Here is a 16,084-nt window from a genome sequence, read left to right as displayed (position 1 = left end):
AAGTGAAGTAGCCGCTTAAATGGGAAATTTCTGTCTGTCTATTGATTTCCTACCATTTGTACCTCCGTAATGAGCGAGGGAGAGCGCACACAGCATTCCCTTACATGGCAAGATATTTGATAGCGCGAAAAATAAATTCTGGGCCTGGCTTTGTGTGGTGCAGCCATTGGATCAGTGCGTACGTGTGTGTGTGTGTGTTTGTTCATCAGCATGAGGATATGACTTTAGCAAGTGTGTCGTCTGGGTAGGGTGTGTGCTTGTCGTATGGACACGTGTGTCTGTCAGTGCCAGGACTTTGTCTCCATTATCAACCTCTTCAAACAGACTATGGGAGGAAACTGCTAGAAGAAAGAAAATGTTCCTACCTTAACCGGTTGAAGTCGACATATTTCTTCTGCGCATTCCACAGCTGGTCTTTAATGTAAGAAATCTCGTTCTTACATTTCTCAATCTCTACTGCCTTCAGGCCTTCCACTGCAACCAACAAAGTTGATGAGTGTGAATACCATCATGGCACCGACTCTTTTCACATTCTCAAATTCGCTCTTTAGGTTCAGTGTAGCCAGCAGCGAACAAAGGTTTTTTGCTTTTCCATTACTTACCACATATGACTCCTTAACACATTATTTTAATGACTATCACTTATTAAAATGTTATAAATTTCACTTCCAATTGTTACTCTAAGATTCTATTCTCACTTTGTCATTAGCTGGGATTTGGGACGAGCGGTAGTGGCGGCCATTTGAATGTCACCATCATGTCATCGAATTTACAAATCATCAAAAAATAGTTTTTTTTCTTGAAATCTTAATCTTTGGATAAAAAGGACAATTCAATATCTAAAAAAGAAAAAATAATAATAAATATACCAACCGCACTTACATTCCATTTTCTTTTCCAGCATATTGAGCCTGTGTGTCAAGTCATTCTTTAATTCCTCCATCTTGAAAACCCTGTGTGTGGACAATACAGGTCGTCAATAACAATAAATAAATAAAGTCTACACAGCGATTTTATTTGATAACTTATTAGGAGTCATCATTTCAACAGCTTCCACAGCAGCATCACTCTATTCAAGGAATAGCCTGCCCTTGAAGAATGTATAAACGTCTAACGAGGGGGCGACAACTCAGATTCAATACACGTGGTGTTCCACTCAACCAATATTCAAAGAACAGCTGTCACGCACAACTACAGCTGACATACAGCTGTGCAACAACAAGGTGGGGAAATGTGCTACAGAGGGTAAAGGTCAGCTGCTTCCACTGCGTGGGCGCGTGATGTGAGTTTGTTGAATGGTATGAATAAGTAAGGAGGAAATAACAAGCAGACGTGGTGACCATTGAAACACAGAGAAATGGAGGAGACAGGTAGGAAAGATGGGTGTAGTGAGCTGTGTTGTGTATGTTGTTGTGTATGTGTATATGTTTATACGCGTGTGTGGGTTTGTCTGCGTGCGTGCGTACAGCTGCGCGCGGTGTGGCGGAAGCAGTCACGCGATAATGGACAACCGACAAAATCGGTCAGCAGTCGCAAGACAACAACATCGATAATAACAACAAACCATTCCCTCTCACATATCGATTACTCAGAGAGAGAGACAAACAAAACACGATCCTCGTAAACAAAATGTTACACTGACCCCACCCCCTCACGCACCCGCTTGTCACGTGCACTTCACGCGCACCGCTCGTGCTACACGCCCTCCTCTACCTGCTGGTCACGTGACTGGACAATGGAGGCTAATGTCTTTTCTCCTGCATCCCATGCCGTCGCGAACTGATGGAAATTTTAGTTGCTTCAAGTTCTTATTGAGACGATTGACTATTCACGTGTTCCTCACAACTCTAATTCTTCGCTCAGACGAAGTCACAAATGAATCTTTAATTACGACTTATCCTCCGATGAGCCTCCTATCTCGGTTGACAGCGCTGGTCTTTCCCAGCGTATCGATGCCATGCTATGCTTAGTTATTTTTTAAACCTTGTAAACTTTTTTCAAGAAAAAAATCAATCAGCCATGCCATTATTTCGGTTTTATGTCCAGTGTCTCCAGTCCTGGTGGTCTGGGAGCTGGTCGCGACTCTCATCGCTGCTGACAAATCAGACGGTCGCCCACACCATCTCTCACTCCTTCTCTTCTCTCGGAGAGTTAATGCGCTTAGCGGCAAGAACGGTCTGTCGTTTCCCCCTAATGGGAGTTAATGTCCGAGTATAAGAGTTTTGAGACTTCTTACTGTTTTTTCTCAAGGTCTTCTCTTTGTCAGGCTTTCAGGTTAACTTCTACAAACTTCAACTTTGTTTCTTCACCAGAGGTGGTCTTGATCTACATTCGTCTTGCCCTTGTTGGGTGATTGTGTCCCTTTTATGTCCACAACTTGAGACTGAAACTTCTCTGTAATTACAATCGACCAAAACCCAGGAACGGGGGAAAAAAAAACAATGTGGAGTGGATTGTTGTAAAAGGAAAGGAATAAGTGGGCGTGTTGAGGGATGGAGTGAGATGACAGTCATGGTATACTCGAACTGGTGTGATTGTATCTTCACTCTCTACTCAATCACACACATATATATATATACAAAGAATAAAGTTTTAGCCAGCTGGCCAAGATGGACCATAGACTGTTCAATAATTTCTTCCACACCAAACAGACGTGGACCACAATGTGAGATACAGATAAATTGGCAAACAAATGCTGAATGGGTTCTGAGTTTATTTAAGGACTTTGCAAAACACATTTGGACAACACGCTGTTTAGACCTTGTGACTGAAAGAAACAACTTGCAATAACTATAGTCCTCTATCCACCTTCATTGTCACACACAGTTGTAATCAAAGAACATGTTTACTAGCGATGACCTTGTAACAAAATTCAGAAGTGCCAGAGGCTTCCAGAGACAGGATGAAGATAAGCAATGATCATGTGGTCTTCATTCAGCGGCACAGAACTCTGTGTAACTGTAATCAAACACACATCCTTGACATTGTTACAAGTCTTCTAGTACTTATGATCGACGGTTACCACTCAAAAGACTGCCAAGAATGGGATGCTTGCTTTTTCTTTCAGAGGTCGATTGAAACATTCCAGAACTTACCGTCTTTTTTGTTTAGCTTTCACGGCCTGAGACTACGACAACAACACTACGTGTTAAGAGCACTGCCACTGCCCCAGTCCCTCCATTCACTTGACTGTAGTACAAACATCTCAGGACCTTAGTACTGGCCTCCCGTGAAGTGATTATCGCCTCTTGCACGTCTACCCGAGGTGCGTGGGACCGTCCAGGCACGTGGCAGGTGTTGGAGAGCCCTGGAGGTGTCTTCTGACAGCTTGCACGAGAAGCAAGAGTGTGGGAGGGTTGGGGCAGGCGGTGCGGGCAAAGGTGACATCCATGTGGCCATACATTTTTTTTTCTTTTAACTTTGGAAAATTGCGATCATGTTAAGACCACCACCTGAACCCTCACTAAATATCTGAAGATGGCAGCGGGGAGACAGGGACTAAGAATTGGCTGAAGTGTGACCAGAGAAGAAGTCATTGGGTTTATTTCCGTTGAGAATTTCTTCTCTCAACAAGAGATCGATAACCAAAATGATGAAGATTGTACTGCATTCCACAAAAAAAAAAAAACCATGGATAGGCCTAAACTTGTCGATGTGATTGCTGAACTAATGTCTGTGTGGTTACCTGTAAGCCTTCGTAAAGGTGTGCTTGTCTGTCTGCTTGTCTGTCAGTATGACCGACTGCGCGCCCGCATGTGTGAGACAGAAAGTGTGTGCCATCGACAAACACAAGAGAATACTCAAGGTAGATTAGTCCTACCTGTTCAGTTGCTCCGCCACGTGAGTCAGAACAGCGTGAAAAGCGTCATGGTCGACTGCACACGACAAGGAAGTGCGGCACAAACATCAAAGTCAGTTCAAACAATTGATTCACGAAGCGAAAGAAGAAAACCATGACAACTGAGATCACACACACACACACACACACACACACACACACACACACACACACACACACACACACACACACACACACACAGACGCACTGTATGACAAAGCTTTTTGCTTTCAATAAGATGTCATGTCAGATCTGATAAGCCTCTCACTCAGCTAATTAACTCATTGATCAATCGATCTCACGGCAATAAAGTAGACAGGACGTGGGCGGGGAACTGTTTTGTCAGGGCTTAGGTGGTCAGTGTGTAGGTAGTGTGTAAAATGTCAGTGTGTAGTAGTGTGTATGCAGTCAGTGTGTAGATAGGTGTAGGATGTAATGTGTAGGGAGAGTGCCACGTGATACTGCCAATGTGTTTTACTTACTTTCCTGTGATGGTTGATCCCGACTGATGACCTTGTAGGGATTTCTGAAATTTTGAGAAAAGTTTTTCAGTTTTTGTAATAATGTCAAAGAAAGATATTATTACAATATAAAAGTATTATCTCACGATTTACATTTGACATATTACATTATTTCCGAAAACTGCAACAAATCACAAAATAATTTATAAATAATCCCAACAATTTATTGATCAGTGCATGTGACATTACACCTGTACAGAGTGTCACACTAAACTACGTCTTACGAGGGCGAGTTGGCTGGCATGGTCGGTGACAGTGACACGTGTGCGCCTGTCTTGTCACGCAGGGAGATGGCAGCGTTCCTGCAACACGACGACAAGTGTGACAGTGGTCAGGTGTGTATCGGGTAGTTGGAAACTGGACAGATTGGTCGAGAGTGTGACGTGCACAACGACACTTCGAGAACGTTGTCTGCAGAACTACGGCAGCTACTCACGGACTGGGAGTCATTGTCACGCGTGATGTCACCAAATATGTCACTGAAGAAAAAGTAAGTCTAACATCGTCCCGTTGCCAGCAGTGCTTTGACTTTTGACCAGCAGCAAAGGGCAGCGCACGATGTTTGTCTTCGTCACTTGAAGTTTGTTATTACGTCATATGTCGTGTACAGCTACGTCAAATATCATTTAGAGTGACGTCAAATGTCGTTTAGTGACGTCAAATACTTTTTGCTTCACATTATGACGTAAAGTGACCTTCACAATCCATCAACCAGTTGTCCCAGTCACGTGAAGCACTCCATTTAATTTACAGGAAAGGAATAAAGGTTATTAATTACGCCATCGGCTCAGTTCAGAGGATGCTCAGTGAATGGTTTATAAGTACATACGTCACGAATACCTAGAATGAAAACATTACAATCTGTCAGCGATTACATGGACACTCTATCTTACAACCTCGTAGACAATCCTCTCAGTCGAGCACGCACTCCATTGTGAGATGTCTTGACACAAGTAAGGAGAAGGCTCAACAGGATTTTAGCGTCTTGTTGTTCAATAACGAATGGAAACTTAAAAGTAGACGGCCATCTACAAAACACGGTGGGCATGAATTTCTCTCGAAGATTAGGCCACCGAATAAACCCAAAATAAAATAAAGTTGTGATTGTTGGAGATGACAATACACTGGGTAGTTACGAGCCATAGCAACAGAAATTGATTGCATGTCTGGGGACATGTGGTTTTGCTGGTGAGGCGCCTCATGTAAATCTGGTCAGGCGCTTCCAACACCAGCGTTTGGCAAACTACACAAATGTAGATGAGAAAGACAGAGAAGTGAATAGACCGATATCACTATCTTTGTACATATTAACAACCGTGTTCATCTCTATCATCTATTTCAACAGCATTTATGTCATCATGGATTCTTCAGGCTACAGGGCTATAAGTGTCATTCACCCAAACAACCCATCATTCATGGTTATGCTACAACTCGGGGCCACACGACACAGAATAGTGTACAGAAAAGTCAGTTGCTCTGAGTTGGCATCCTGACTCAACACAGAACATTAATCAGACAATGGACGAGACGTCCGGCGAGACTATCAAACGTATTTCCCGGGGCTGTTGACATTTTATTGCTCTGTGCAGGCGTCCTCCATCCTGACCTGAGGGACGCAGTCTTTGCCCCCGAGACTACAGGCCACGGACACGGTCAGGTGCGTACCTGACAATTAGTTGACGAGTCATATTGGTTACGTCACAACGACCTGAGGAAACATACTGGGAGCGTCACAGCCGAGGAAACATATTGGCTGGGTCACGGTTAACTGGGAAAAAAATTGACTACGTGGCAACTACCTGAAGGAACATTGGCTAAGTGATAGCTAACGGAGGAAACATTGTCTACGTCACTGATAACTGAGGTTACATTAGCTACGTCACGGCTAACTGAGGTAACATTGGCTACTTCACGGCTAACTGAGGTAACATAGTGGCTACAATAGCAGTCTCTAGACACACGGTGTACAGAGCCCGGACTCGACCTCTCGGCACTGAAGATGACGGCAGCGCCATGATGTTCGAGGACGGACGGCTACCAGAGGCAGCTCCTCCATCGACATCACCCAGCACCATCGATCGTTTGTTTGCGAGCAACGTTCTAGGATTGTGAAGGATTATAAGATTATTTGACTGGATTTTCTCCTCCGACTCTGCATCTGAACCTGCACTCAACCCGCAAAGATTGGAAACAAGACAGAGAGACGACTAGCTGTAGCATATTGGTACATCGCTAAAGAAAAAATAATGTTCAATGTAAACTATTTTCCAATTGTTTGATAGTAAAACATAAATTAAATACCTAAATAAACAAGGAAGTGAAGTAAAGAGCATTAAACAAACAGTGATTAGCTTTAGTTGACAGCCATGTTTCTCGTGACTCATAGCCTCAGTAACACAAAGTACATCACATCAGAGTCTATGTACTTATCTAAGACTCTGGTTTAAAGAGAAATTTACGCTGAACCATCAACCAACGGGAATATATAGGCAAATAATCCAACAATGTAACAGGCGTCACATACAAAAAAAAAAAAAAAAGAAGTCCCCAAGATGAGATCTGATCCTATAACAACTAATCATCACTGCATTGGTGACGTGCTAACCGGCGCGCCAGAGGATAGAACGAAAAGCCTTTTCTTTTTTCTGCGGATTTATCTTCCCTTGATAAGTCAGGTGCCGCCATCTTAACTGCCCCTCGTGAATTGTGATCCTTGCGATGCAAGAGTGACAAGATTAGTTGCCCCTCATCCTTATTCCCCTCACTGCCGTCTGCTGTGCATCACCGTTCACACCAGGGAGTTTCTCCCGTCACTGCACTAGTCAACCTTCCTCCGACAACTTTCCTTTCTCAGGAGAGTTCTCACATCTACAAGGCTGCTCCACCTCCTACCCATCCCCCTTCCACAAAATAAAAACAAATCTTGTAACATGACTGATAGATGTTTCTGGATGCCCCCACGTGAGCTTGACTCACATTTACAAGACAGTAATTGCAAAGATCAGGACATTTGCAAAATGACATTTGGCGGGGATGTCGCGGGTCGAAGAAACAGAATGCGATCGTGCAGACACGTGACAACAGAAACTCCAAAACACATCCATAGAATCACTTGTCGCCTTTGTAAAGCGATGTACATGGAGGACACACTAGTCCGGGGGAGTTCTATACAACCTGTAACAAATCGAGCCATGAGCAAATAAAGTAAAGCGTTTTCTGTCCATTCTCGATGATTCTTCGCCGGTGAAAATCAATGGCGAGAACTGTTTGATATTTACGTAAGAAAGGCTTGGCGTGAGAGAAAAATTAGGGCAACACCTCGCCTGCAGCAGAATCGGACAGAATTCTTTCTAAACATCTTGATTCCAAAGATGCCAACTAAGCCTGCGTGTCTCCAGCGGACAACCTTTCTACCAGTCTGTCCGTCTGTCTGTCCTCTCTGTCGGTCTGTCAGTCTGTCTGTCTTCCTATCCCAAACACACTCCCTTATTTGTCTGAATGACCAGTGGTCACTAAAGTACAAACTGAGTGTGATAAAGCGAGAATGTAAATAATGTAAATAATCACACAGCACAGAAACTATTTAACCAGGTCATTGTTTTCTTCTACAACAAACACGCGAAAACAAGGAAATGTTTTCATGTCGTGTTCACTCACAAGACATTGTATTAAATTTATTGACGTACGATATGATATTGAAATAATAAAAAAACAAAAAAAAAAACAACAACACATAAACAAAATATTCTGCGTTTTCTTAAAAAAGTTTCCTAGCCTCGTTTTAGTTTGCACGTTTCTTCATCAATACAAAGGCTCAACTCCTACGAGCATGTTGATGTCAACAGCACCGGCTCCTCCAGCGTGTTTCTTGTTAATACTATTGATCGTGATCAAAATTATAATCATTATTGTTGCATGAGCTGCCATCTGTCGGTAATCAGTCTGTAAGGTCAAGGTCACGACTCCTCCAGTTTCCATTGTTGTCGCTATTGATGTCGATGAAGGATGGACGTGTTTTGCAGACATTCTATCGCTCACTCACTCTCTCACTCCCCTTTCCCGCTCTGTCCATTAGACACACAGACACACCGTGTTTTCTGCTTTCTGTACCTGAGATGTTTTTGCTGAGTGAAGACAAGAAAGAACAGTTAGCCGGTTAATTGGAGTCAGCAACTCTGGCTATGTCACGGAGTGATAGAAGAAAGAAAAAAAGAAGGAGTCGATATAATTATCTAATTTCATTAAGGAGTAGGTAGGATGTTAACCGACAAAATGTTTAAACCACTTGGTCGTCTGTTCAACACTTGTTAAAGTCTTCACACTGTCTTACATGCACATCGTGAACTGTGAAAGTCTTATGATGAGCACAGCTCAGTGAAAGGAGAAAATTAGTGTTTTACGCCGAGCCAGCAACTAAGGTTATATAACAACAACCTGTAAACAGATGCTACAGCGTGGCCGAGACGAGAACTGAACCCAGGACAACCAACCCTCGGTGTACTACTGACAGGCGCTACTGTTGCTCATGGGACCGCGCCACACAGCTCAGTGAGATTGTCCCTTGCGAGATATTGAGTGATACAAATAATCATTATTGATATTACTATTTGTTGTTATTGATGTTGCAACAACAATAACAACAACAATAACAATAATAATAATGTTTTTTATTGTTTTAAATGCAGGTATTTTTCCAAAAGTTTAGGATTCCCCTTTTCGAAGAGGTGTAGAAGTGCTCGTAGACGACATATAATGGTCGACAACCTTTTTGTTTCTATTTGTGGTTATAAACAGAAAAGCAGACAGTTGACACATGCAAGAAGTGACGGTAAGGCTATACTAGAGAGATAGAATGTCTGTAAGGGAGACGCAGGCGGCGAGAGACGAGTTATTAAAAGGAAAGGAGTAGAGAAGGCAGAGGGGGAGATGAATAAATCGAAAATGAGCAAGTAACACACAGGCAAAAAAACAATATAGCTAAAAACAGAGATAGACTGAGGGGAGATCCAGGAAAGGAGAAGAGAGAGAGAAAAGGCACGAAGGAAAGTAGTAGCTATAGAAGAAAAGACGGGGCGAGGAGGGACATGTCTGTGACATACACTAGGATGAGAGGAGAGGACAGAACTAAGGCTTCAGGGACATTACACATTCATTATTCATTACGTGTAGTTTTTTTCACTTTTTGAAAATCGAAGCAGCTGAAGGAAAAACAGAACAAAAATGCTTGTTCCCGGTACAGACTTCTAGTCTTGGCTTTTTGTGTCATGTGACCACGAGCTAAAATCCTTTATCTTTAAAACAACATCGTTTGGCATTTCTCCCGTGTCTTGTCTTCCGTTTTTTTACATACAGCAGTAAGTGATCTGCTTACAGCAATCATGATTCCTTGTTTTCAAAAGCAAGTGTTTAAGAAGCATGTTTGTTGTTGGGCAGAGTGGATGACACCTTTGATACACAAGGGGTTCAGCGAGAAATTTTGTACTAGGCTGTGTACTAACTTTTATACATTAAATATAACTCGGTCACATAGTAAACTCGCGCAGTGTAAATATAAAACTCTAACAGCACTTAGTAGCATTGTTAACATCAAGACAGGCGTCTACAACATTTGGTGGACATATTCTCAATACATCAACATATCTCGGCCACAGAAAAATAAAGTTATCTGTTCCCGACATCATCTACATTAGAAAAAGGACGCAAGAAAGAAGGAAGTGGATACAGAGGAAAGAGAGGAAGAAAGGATGAATTGTGAACCTAACCATAATTATTTCAAGAAAGAGAGTAAGTGATGTTAATGTCTTGTGTCGTGTCCAGCGCTGGGGACGGTCCATGGGAGGTCCCCACAGTCCTGCTGCGTGCGCAGACAACTTACTGGCCTCGCACCTTGATTACCTCCCCTTCCATCAGTATTCTTAGCCCAACCCTTGGAGAGAAATTACCTTCTGAAATATTGTTCACAGACTATTTTCAGCTAATTCTGCAGTCGAAATCACTCACAAGCTTGCATTTCCTCAATAATTTTTGTCCCTGATCTCACAAATTGTCCTTCCTGCTCAATTGTCCACTAGGCTTGAGGACAGCTCGTTCTAGCTAACCCATCAATAAACCAGTAAAATTACTCTTGGAAACTGTTGTTTGGTGTAAATCCCTAGGCATTGATATCACTCACGGTTTGGTGTACTGTGTTATTATAAATAAACAAGAACAATTCTCATGACAACAGTTTGTCTTCACTATTAATGTCAGTGAATCTAGGAAGTGAATTAGTTATGATGTTTTCCTTGGATAATGATGATCATGTAATAAATGAAATAGAACTATTCAGTGTAAACACTTCTTTGATGCACATACATTAGGAAAGACTACTTGTAACCACTTATCTTCCACACTAAAGTGTTTCAAAGAACAAGGACATGGTTTCTCCAATGCCATCGTGTCTAACACCAACACTCACCTGCTGACTCCGGAGGCTTGAGCGATCAGCTCGTGGATGTCACGGGAACTGCTCTGCCGGCTGAAGACAATCTGAAAAATAAATAAATAAACGAGCATCCATTAATATCCATACTCATTCATCACTTATGCCAGTATCAAGTAATTTGATAGTTGCAATTCAATTGATAATTTTTTATTCGTCTGTTGATGCTTTCTTCACAATGGTCGTGTCCACAGCCTTCGCACTGGTCTTGTTTTGTGAAGTTGTGTTAAGACCACTTTCATATGACAACATGTTACAGCCAGATATTCACAGCCCAGCGTATCGACAAAGCTGTAACAGAAAATTATTCTCTCATCTCTCGCTTGACAAAAGAAGGAGGTGAGCGTTTGCAGTCGCCAGGCAACGGAGTGTGTGTGCGCCTCCATGCGTGAAACACGTGGGGCGAGGCCCTGACATAGACGCATGGCTTAACAAGTGTGATAAAGGACATTTAAAAAAAAAAGATGGCAGATACTACTGTTAAAGACCAGCCTAAATAATCTTTTTTTTTTTACAGACATCGGTAGATATAGGCGAGATAAGCCTTACCTGTACATTTCAGCTTCCAAACCTATCCCTTCATTAATCCACTACGATTCGCACCTGTAATCAATGAGCGCCGTGACAGTGCACTACAGTGTACTTGCTCTCTTTGAAGAGTGGCTTTTGAGTTCTGAAAGTTATTGACCTCTTTAAGATGTTCTTTGCTCTTGAAAAACTCAGAAAGCCGTTCGGCGGCAGTTTTACCATGGTGTCAATGTTATTTTTTTAGCATCGTTTAGCAGATGCAAAGCAAGATATGTTTAAGGCAAGGCAGTAATGATAGGGAAATAGTGACTTTATATATCAACATCATCATCATCATCATCATCATCATCATCATCATCATCGTACGATGACTTTACTTGCTTCGTAAGAAACACCGGAGAAAAAAACAACACAATGTGCTTTATCAGGAGACGAGGAAGAAGCGGTAAGAGACGGTAACCAATGTCACCCAGTGATGTCTTCATAAAATACCAACTCGATCAATGTCCAGTAGTAAGAAACAGTTTTTTTGTAAGATTCGAATGTACTGATATTTGTAGGATTAAACTAGTAAAAAAGAAAAAGTAGTAGAGTAGTAAAAAGGATCAGACATCGACAAGACATCGTAGAAAAGCCATTATGAGATGGCGAGAAAGCTGGAGACACACCACAGACCAAAGACACAAACTCCGGGTGACAAGACATGGAATGGACAAGACAGACAGGACAGAATCATGGCTGTACATGATGAATAATGCACACGATGGACAGAAGACAAACAGCACAGACCACAAGTGACCACCGCAAGCACGAGTCGCACGTGAGGCGCCCACGTGTATAAATCACAAGACTACGAGAAGGACAGCATCCGGAAATAAGAAAGCTTTGGCCTCGATTTCGTCTTATGAACATCCGTGGATGCTCAATTGCTTCCGACTGATGGGCAGCGTGTGGGTTCACTGAATTATCACGAACAGCAAACGCCGAGTGAACAGAAGACAAGAGAGACTGCGACACGTCACACGATGTGGAAAAGTAAAGGGTCTTCATAGATGGATTTCTCTCGTCGTCATCGTCATCGTCATCGTCATCATCGTCATCATCGGCATCATCATCCTCATCATCATGTGATCACAGCTGATAAAATATAAAAGACTTACTTAGCATCTACTTTGAGGAGCTGCAATCTGATAAATATGTTCATTCTAATACAAAGCAATTTTTGTTTTGTTTTTGCTCCCTACCCCTTTCTCTCAACTCTCTCCATTACTTCGCTCTATTTCCTTGCATCGTCTGTCTTCTCTGTTTTTTTGTCTCCACCTCCATCTGATTTCATTTCTCTTGACGTGCGTGTACTGCGCATGCGTGTCTAATAGGTGAAAGTGCTAAGAGGTTCACGAGGTAAGTACCTTTCACCTACACTTTACAAGATTAATCAAGGGCCACTATGTGTTGTGTGACACACACGATGCCACACGATGTGAGGCCAGTGACGAGGGCTGCCTGCCTCCACATCCCAGAATCGATGCAGCAAATTACGTTACATCCCGCGATGTGCGCGACCTTGCGAGAACGACAAGACAAGACCTTCCTGCCAGATGCGATCCTTGTGGGGGAAGTAATTCAGCTGATGCAGATGTGCGAGGACCAGAGAGGGGAGCAAGGCTCGGCGCTAACGGTTTATTCATGGCTCGGGAGGGAGTGAGTGAGGGAGAGGAGGGGACAGAAAAAAAAACCCAACGAAGACATGACAGGAGACAGCTCACAGACAGGAAAATGTGACAGCAAAAGACCTCAGAGAGAATTTGTTTATAGGGTAGATGGTTTCCCATTACCTATATCAAAGAGAAAAGAGTGTGTTTAAGAAAGATTTGTGAGATGAAAGACTTTGTGGTGAGGGAGGATTAGCAAGATGTGCACGTCAGCACGCTGGTAGGTTGTTAAGGCAACCGTACTCCAACTACCTCCATCCATCATGGCATCACAGTCGTTAACATTCTCGTCTCTAGTTCAGGACTAGTGTGGCGCAAGATTTTATAATGTTTGGGGACGATACTGTTTGCAATAGGTAAGTTGTTACTCCCTTCATATCCCGAGATACACACGCCCACAATATTATATGTACTGAAAGAGTTCAAATACTGAGTCTACGGTTGTACACAGAGAACCTAGTACCACGCCTCCCAATCCCTTACCCCCATCCAGGCTAAGACTTCCCTCCCTCCTGACATTTGTGTTGTTTTTACTAATTTGTATCTTGCAATAAGCTATACACAATCATAGTCTAATACACCGACTGGTCCTTTGATGTCCAGTCATTATTTCCTGACTTAACCTTTCTTCAAACTTACATAAACAGTTAATGTAGGCGTGCAGCATTATTATTTATTTATGAAAAAAAAAAAAAAGTTTAGAATAGTTTAAAGTAAATTAACTAGATCAAGTTTCTAAACGATTCCAGCAACAAGCTGAAAGCCCTGGGGAGGCCATCAATGATTTCCTCGGCACACAACAGCCTCCGGGTTTGTACAAGAGTATGGTAGGGTTAGTTTACATTGTTGTGAGACGACGGTTAGTGTGGAGACCTCGGTCTCACGCTGGGCTTAGTTTGTCTCAGAGGGGGAAGCAGAGGGGAATTAGAGGGAAATCACAAGGACTAACAGGGAATAACTCTCAGAAAGTACGCCAAAGGTTGGGTATGTACAGATGTATGGGTGGTTCAGAGCCGGGGTGGCGGTCGTTAGTCAGTTAACAGGGAGAAAAGCGCGCAAGGAAGGAGTGTTGGGGTGGTAACAGTTGCAGTCAGTGGGTGAGGAGGTCTGTGTGCTGATAAATACACAGTCGCACTCATGTGTAAACACACGTACACGTGAACAATGCAGACTGTCTGTTATATAATTATGACGATTTTAACGGCAAGTGGCTTCTTCTTTGTTTTAAAACCTGTGATGTGACTCGTTGATGTGATTTGCATGTGAAGAAACTGACACGGATGACATAATTACCATCACAGTCTTCCTGCGTTTATTGTGAAAAAATGAAACATTGACCCCAGTGAACTGGCCATAAGTCCAATCCTGGAGTCATTTTGTTCACACGTCACATTCCTGAACATTCAGATTATCACCGACCACTGAACTAAGGAACATTACAATCAACCTGCATACTGAGACTGCAATCACTAATCAGTTCAAATTGAGAGGAAGAGAACAATCTACTAACCAGTGGTTAGCACTGACCTTTTCAAACCTGTCGATGTTAGTTTGCACGCCTTATCGACTCCTATTTGCTTACAAATATCTAAGTATGTTAAATATCATACGAGAGATCGTAAATAATGGATATACCCAACCCTATGCTGACAAAATGTCAAAAAGACTGCTGTACTTCCTGCTGGCACTGAGACGAGGGGAGAAATCGTTAGCCAGTAATTCCATCAGAGACCCAGGGAAGCCCCTGCTGAGGATCACCTACAGACATCATCTTTTAATTGTGCAGGAAGTATAAAACCTCAAAGGCGGCCATTGTGCTGCTGCAGACAGCAGGAGGAAGGACCTTCATCACTGTTGTCAGGGGCAATAAGGAGACTGCAGACGACACTAGGGAGGCGCTGTGACCAGTGTTGTAAAGGGCGATAAGCAGTCTGTCAATAGAGAACTGGAGGCTACTCCTGGTCACCAGACAGTTGTCAATAGTAACGGTGGTTGTCTTTGGTCCCAGAGCTCATGACATGACCGTGCATGGCGGATGTCAAGCTAGACCATGCAAGAACATCTCAAAATGTCTGAAGCACAATCGACTATAAAATAGCTGAAAAGTAAACTGATGCCAGGAAAGGCATTATGGTCATTTAGTTCTTCGTGAAATTGCAGAGCAATATCTATTTTCCAGCAGCTGAAATGACAGTGGGTGCGGAGGAGGGTTCAAGATGGTGGTGCTGGGTAGAACATCACGCCTACACGTGAGAACACAAAACACACATTGCAATCGCCGCGGGTAATCGCTCGATGATTTCCCTGTGGTTTTGCACAACAGAAAAAAAGTAAAGTAGTTAAGGTCGTTTTCTAACCCTTCAGGTGGTTGGGGAGTGAAGTGTTGGTGTTTTCTTGCGGCCAGAGTGTGCCCAAGTCTTCTCCCTGCTGCCTTGCCCTACCCTACTTGCCCTACCATACTTGCCCTACTCTACCCTTCGTGAAGTCAGGTCTATCATAGAAAGTTGGGTCGACTGGGGAGGGTCTCTGGAAGACTGTAAGTTCCAACACAAGTGTAATAAGTACTCGACTATCACTTACACGATGCTGACGATAAGAGACATTGCTTGCAACCATGCACCGTGTCCATTGTGATGCTCTATTACTTCGTACAATACTTTACCCTGAGTTCTCATTGGTTCTTTACAAATACACAATCTTCTGCTTCAAGGTAAATGTAAACACAACAGAGGATCAGCAGTGCGTGACTGCAATAGTCCCCGAATCCTCGTGCAAAGCATAATCCCAATAAAATGGACCTCTAGACATTAAAAAAAATTATTTTGTTTACAAAATATTTACTTCTTAATTTACGTTTCTTGAGTCTGCAGTCGAGCTTATTCACGATTGCACAAAAGTGAAAGCTGAGGTGATTTCCTTTGATCTATAACCCCTGACCCTTCTTTTCCCATCAGTTGTCTGCACATAGAAACTGATTGAGTGCAAACACACTAGTTAGTATTGT

At 42.8% G+C, this 16,084-nt stretch overlaps 1 protein-coding gene across 2 annotated transcripts in view; it reads right to left on the bottom strand.

Annotated features, from left to right (window-relative positions):
• The window catches only part of LOC112569065 (high affinity cGMP-specific 3',5'-cyclic phosphodiesterase 9A-like), a 42,527-nt gene that overhangs the window by 18,474 nt on the left and 7,969 nt on the right, over positions 1 to 16,084 (bottom strand). The window contains exons 3-8 of one of the 2 annotated variants that reach the window (XM_025246719.1): positions 10,817 to 10,887; positions 4,584 to 4,661; positions 4,321 to 4,364; positions 3,821 to 3,875; positions 883 to 953; positions 366 to 474 (exon numbers count right to left, since the gene is read on the bottom strand). In XM_025246719.1, the coding sequence (XP_025102504.1) occupies positions 366 to 474; positions 883 to 953; positions 3,821 to 3,875; positions 4,321 to 4,364; positions 4,584 to 4,661; positions 10,817 to 10,887 (428 nt within the window). Of the gene's footprint in view, positions 1 to 365; positions 475 to 882; positions 954 to 3,820; positions 3,876 to 4,320; positions 4,365 to 4,583; positions 4,662 to 4,795; positions 4,927 to 10,816; positions 10,888 to 16,084 lie in introns of those variants that run through there. The other variant, XM_025246720.1, reaches the window with a different exon arrangement.

The sequence above is a fragment of the Pomacea canaliculata genome, linkage group LG7, assembly GCF_003073045.1.
Source record: "Pomacea canaliculata isolate SZHN2017 linkage group LG7, ASM307304v1, whole genome shotgun sequence".
Taxonomy (NCBI): domain Eukaryota; kingdom Metazoa; phylum Mollusca; class Gastropoda; order Architaenioglossa; family Ampullariidae; genus Pomacea; species Pomacea canaliculata.
Note: the sequence above shows the minus strand (reverse complement) of the source record. Positions and strands in the feature narration are given on the sequence as shown.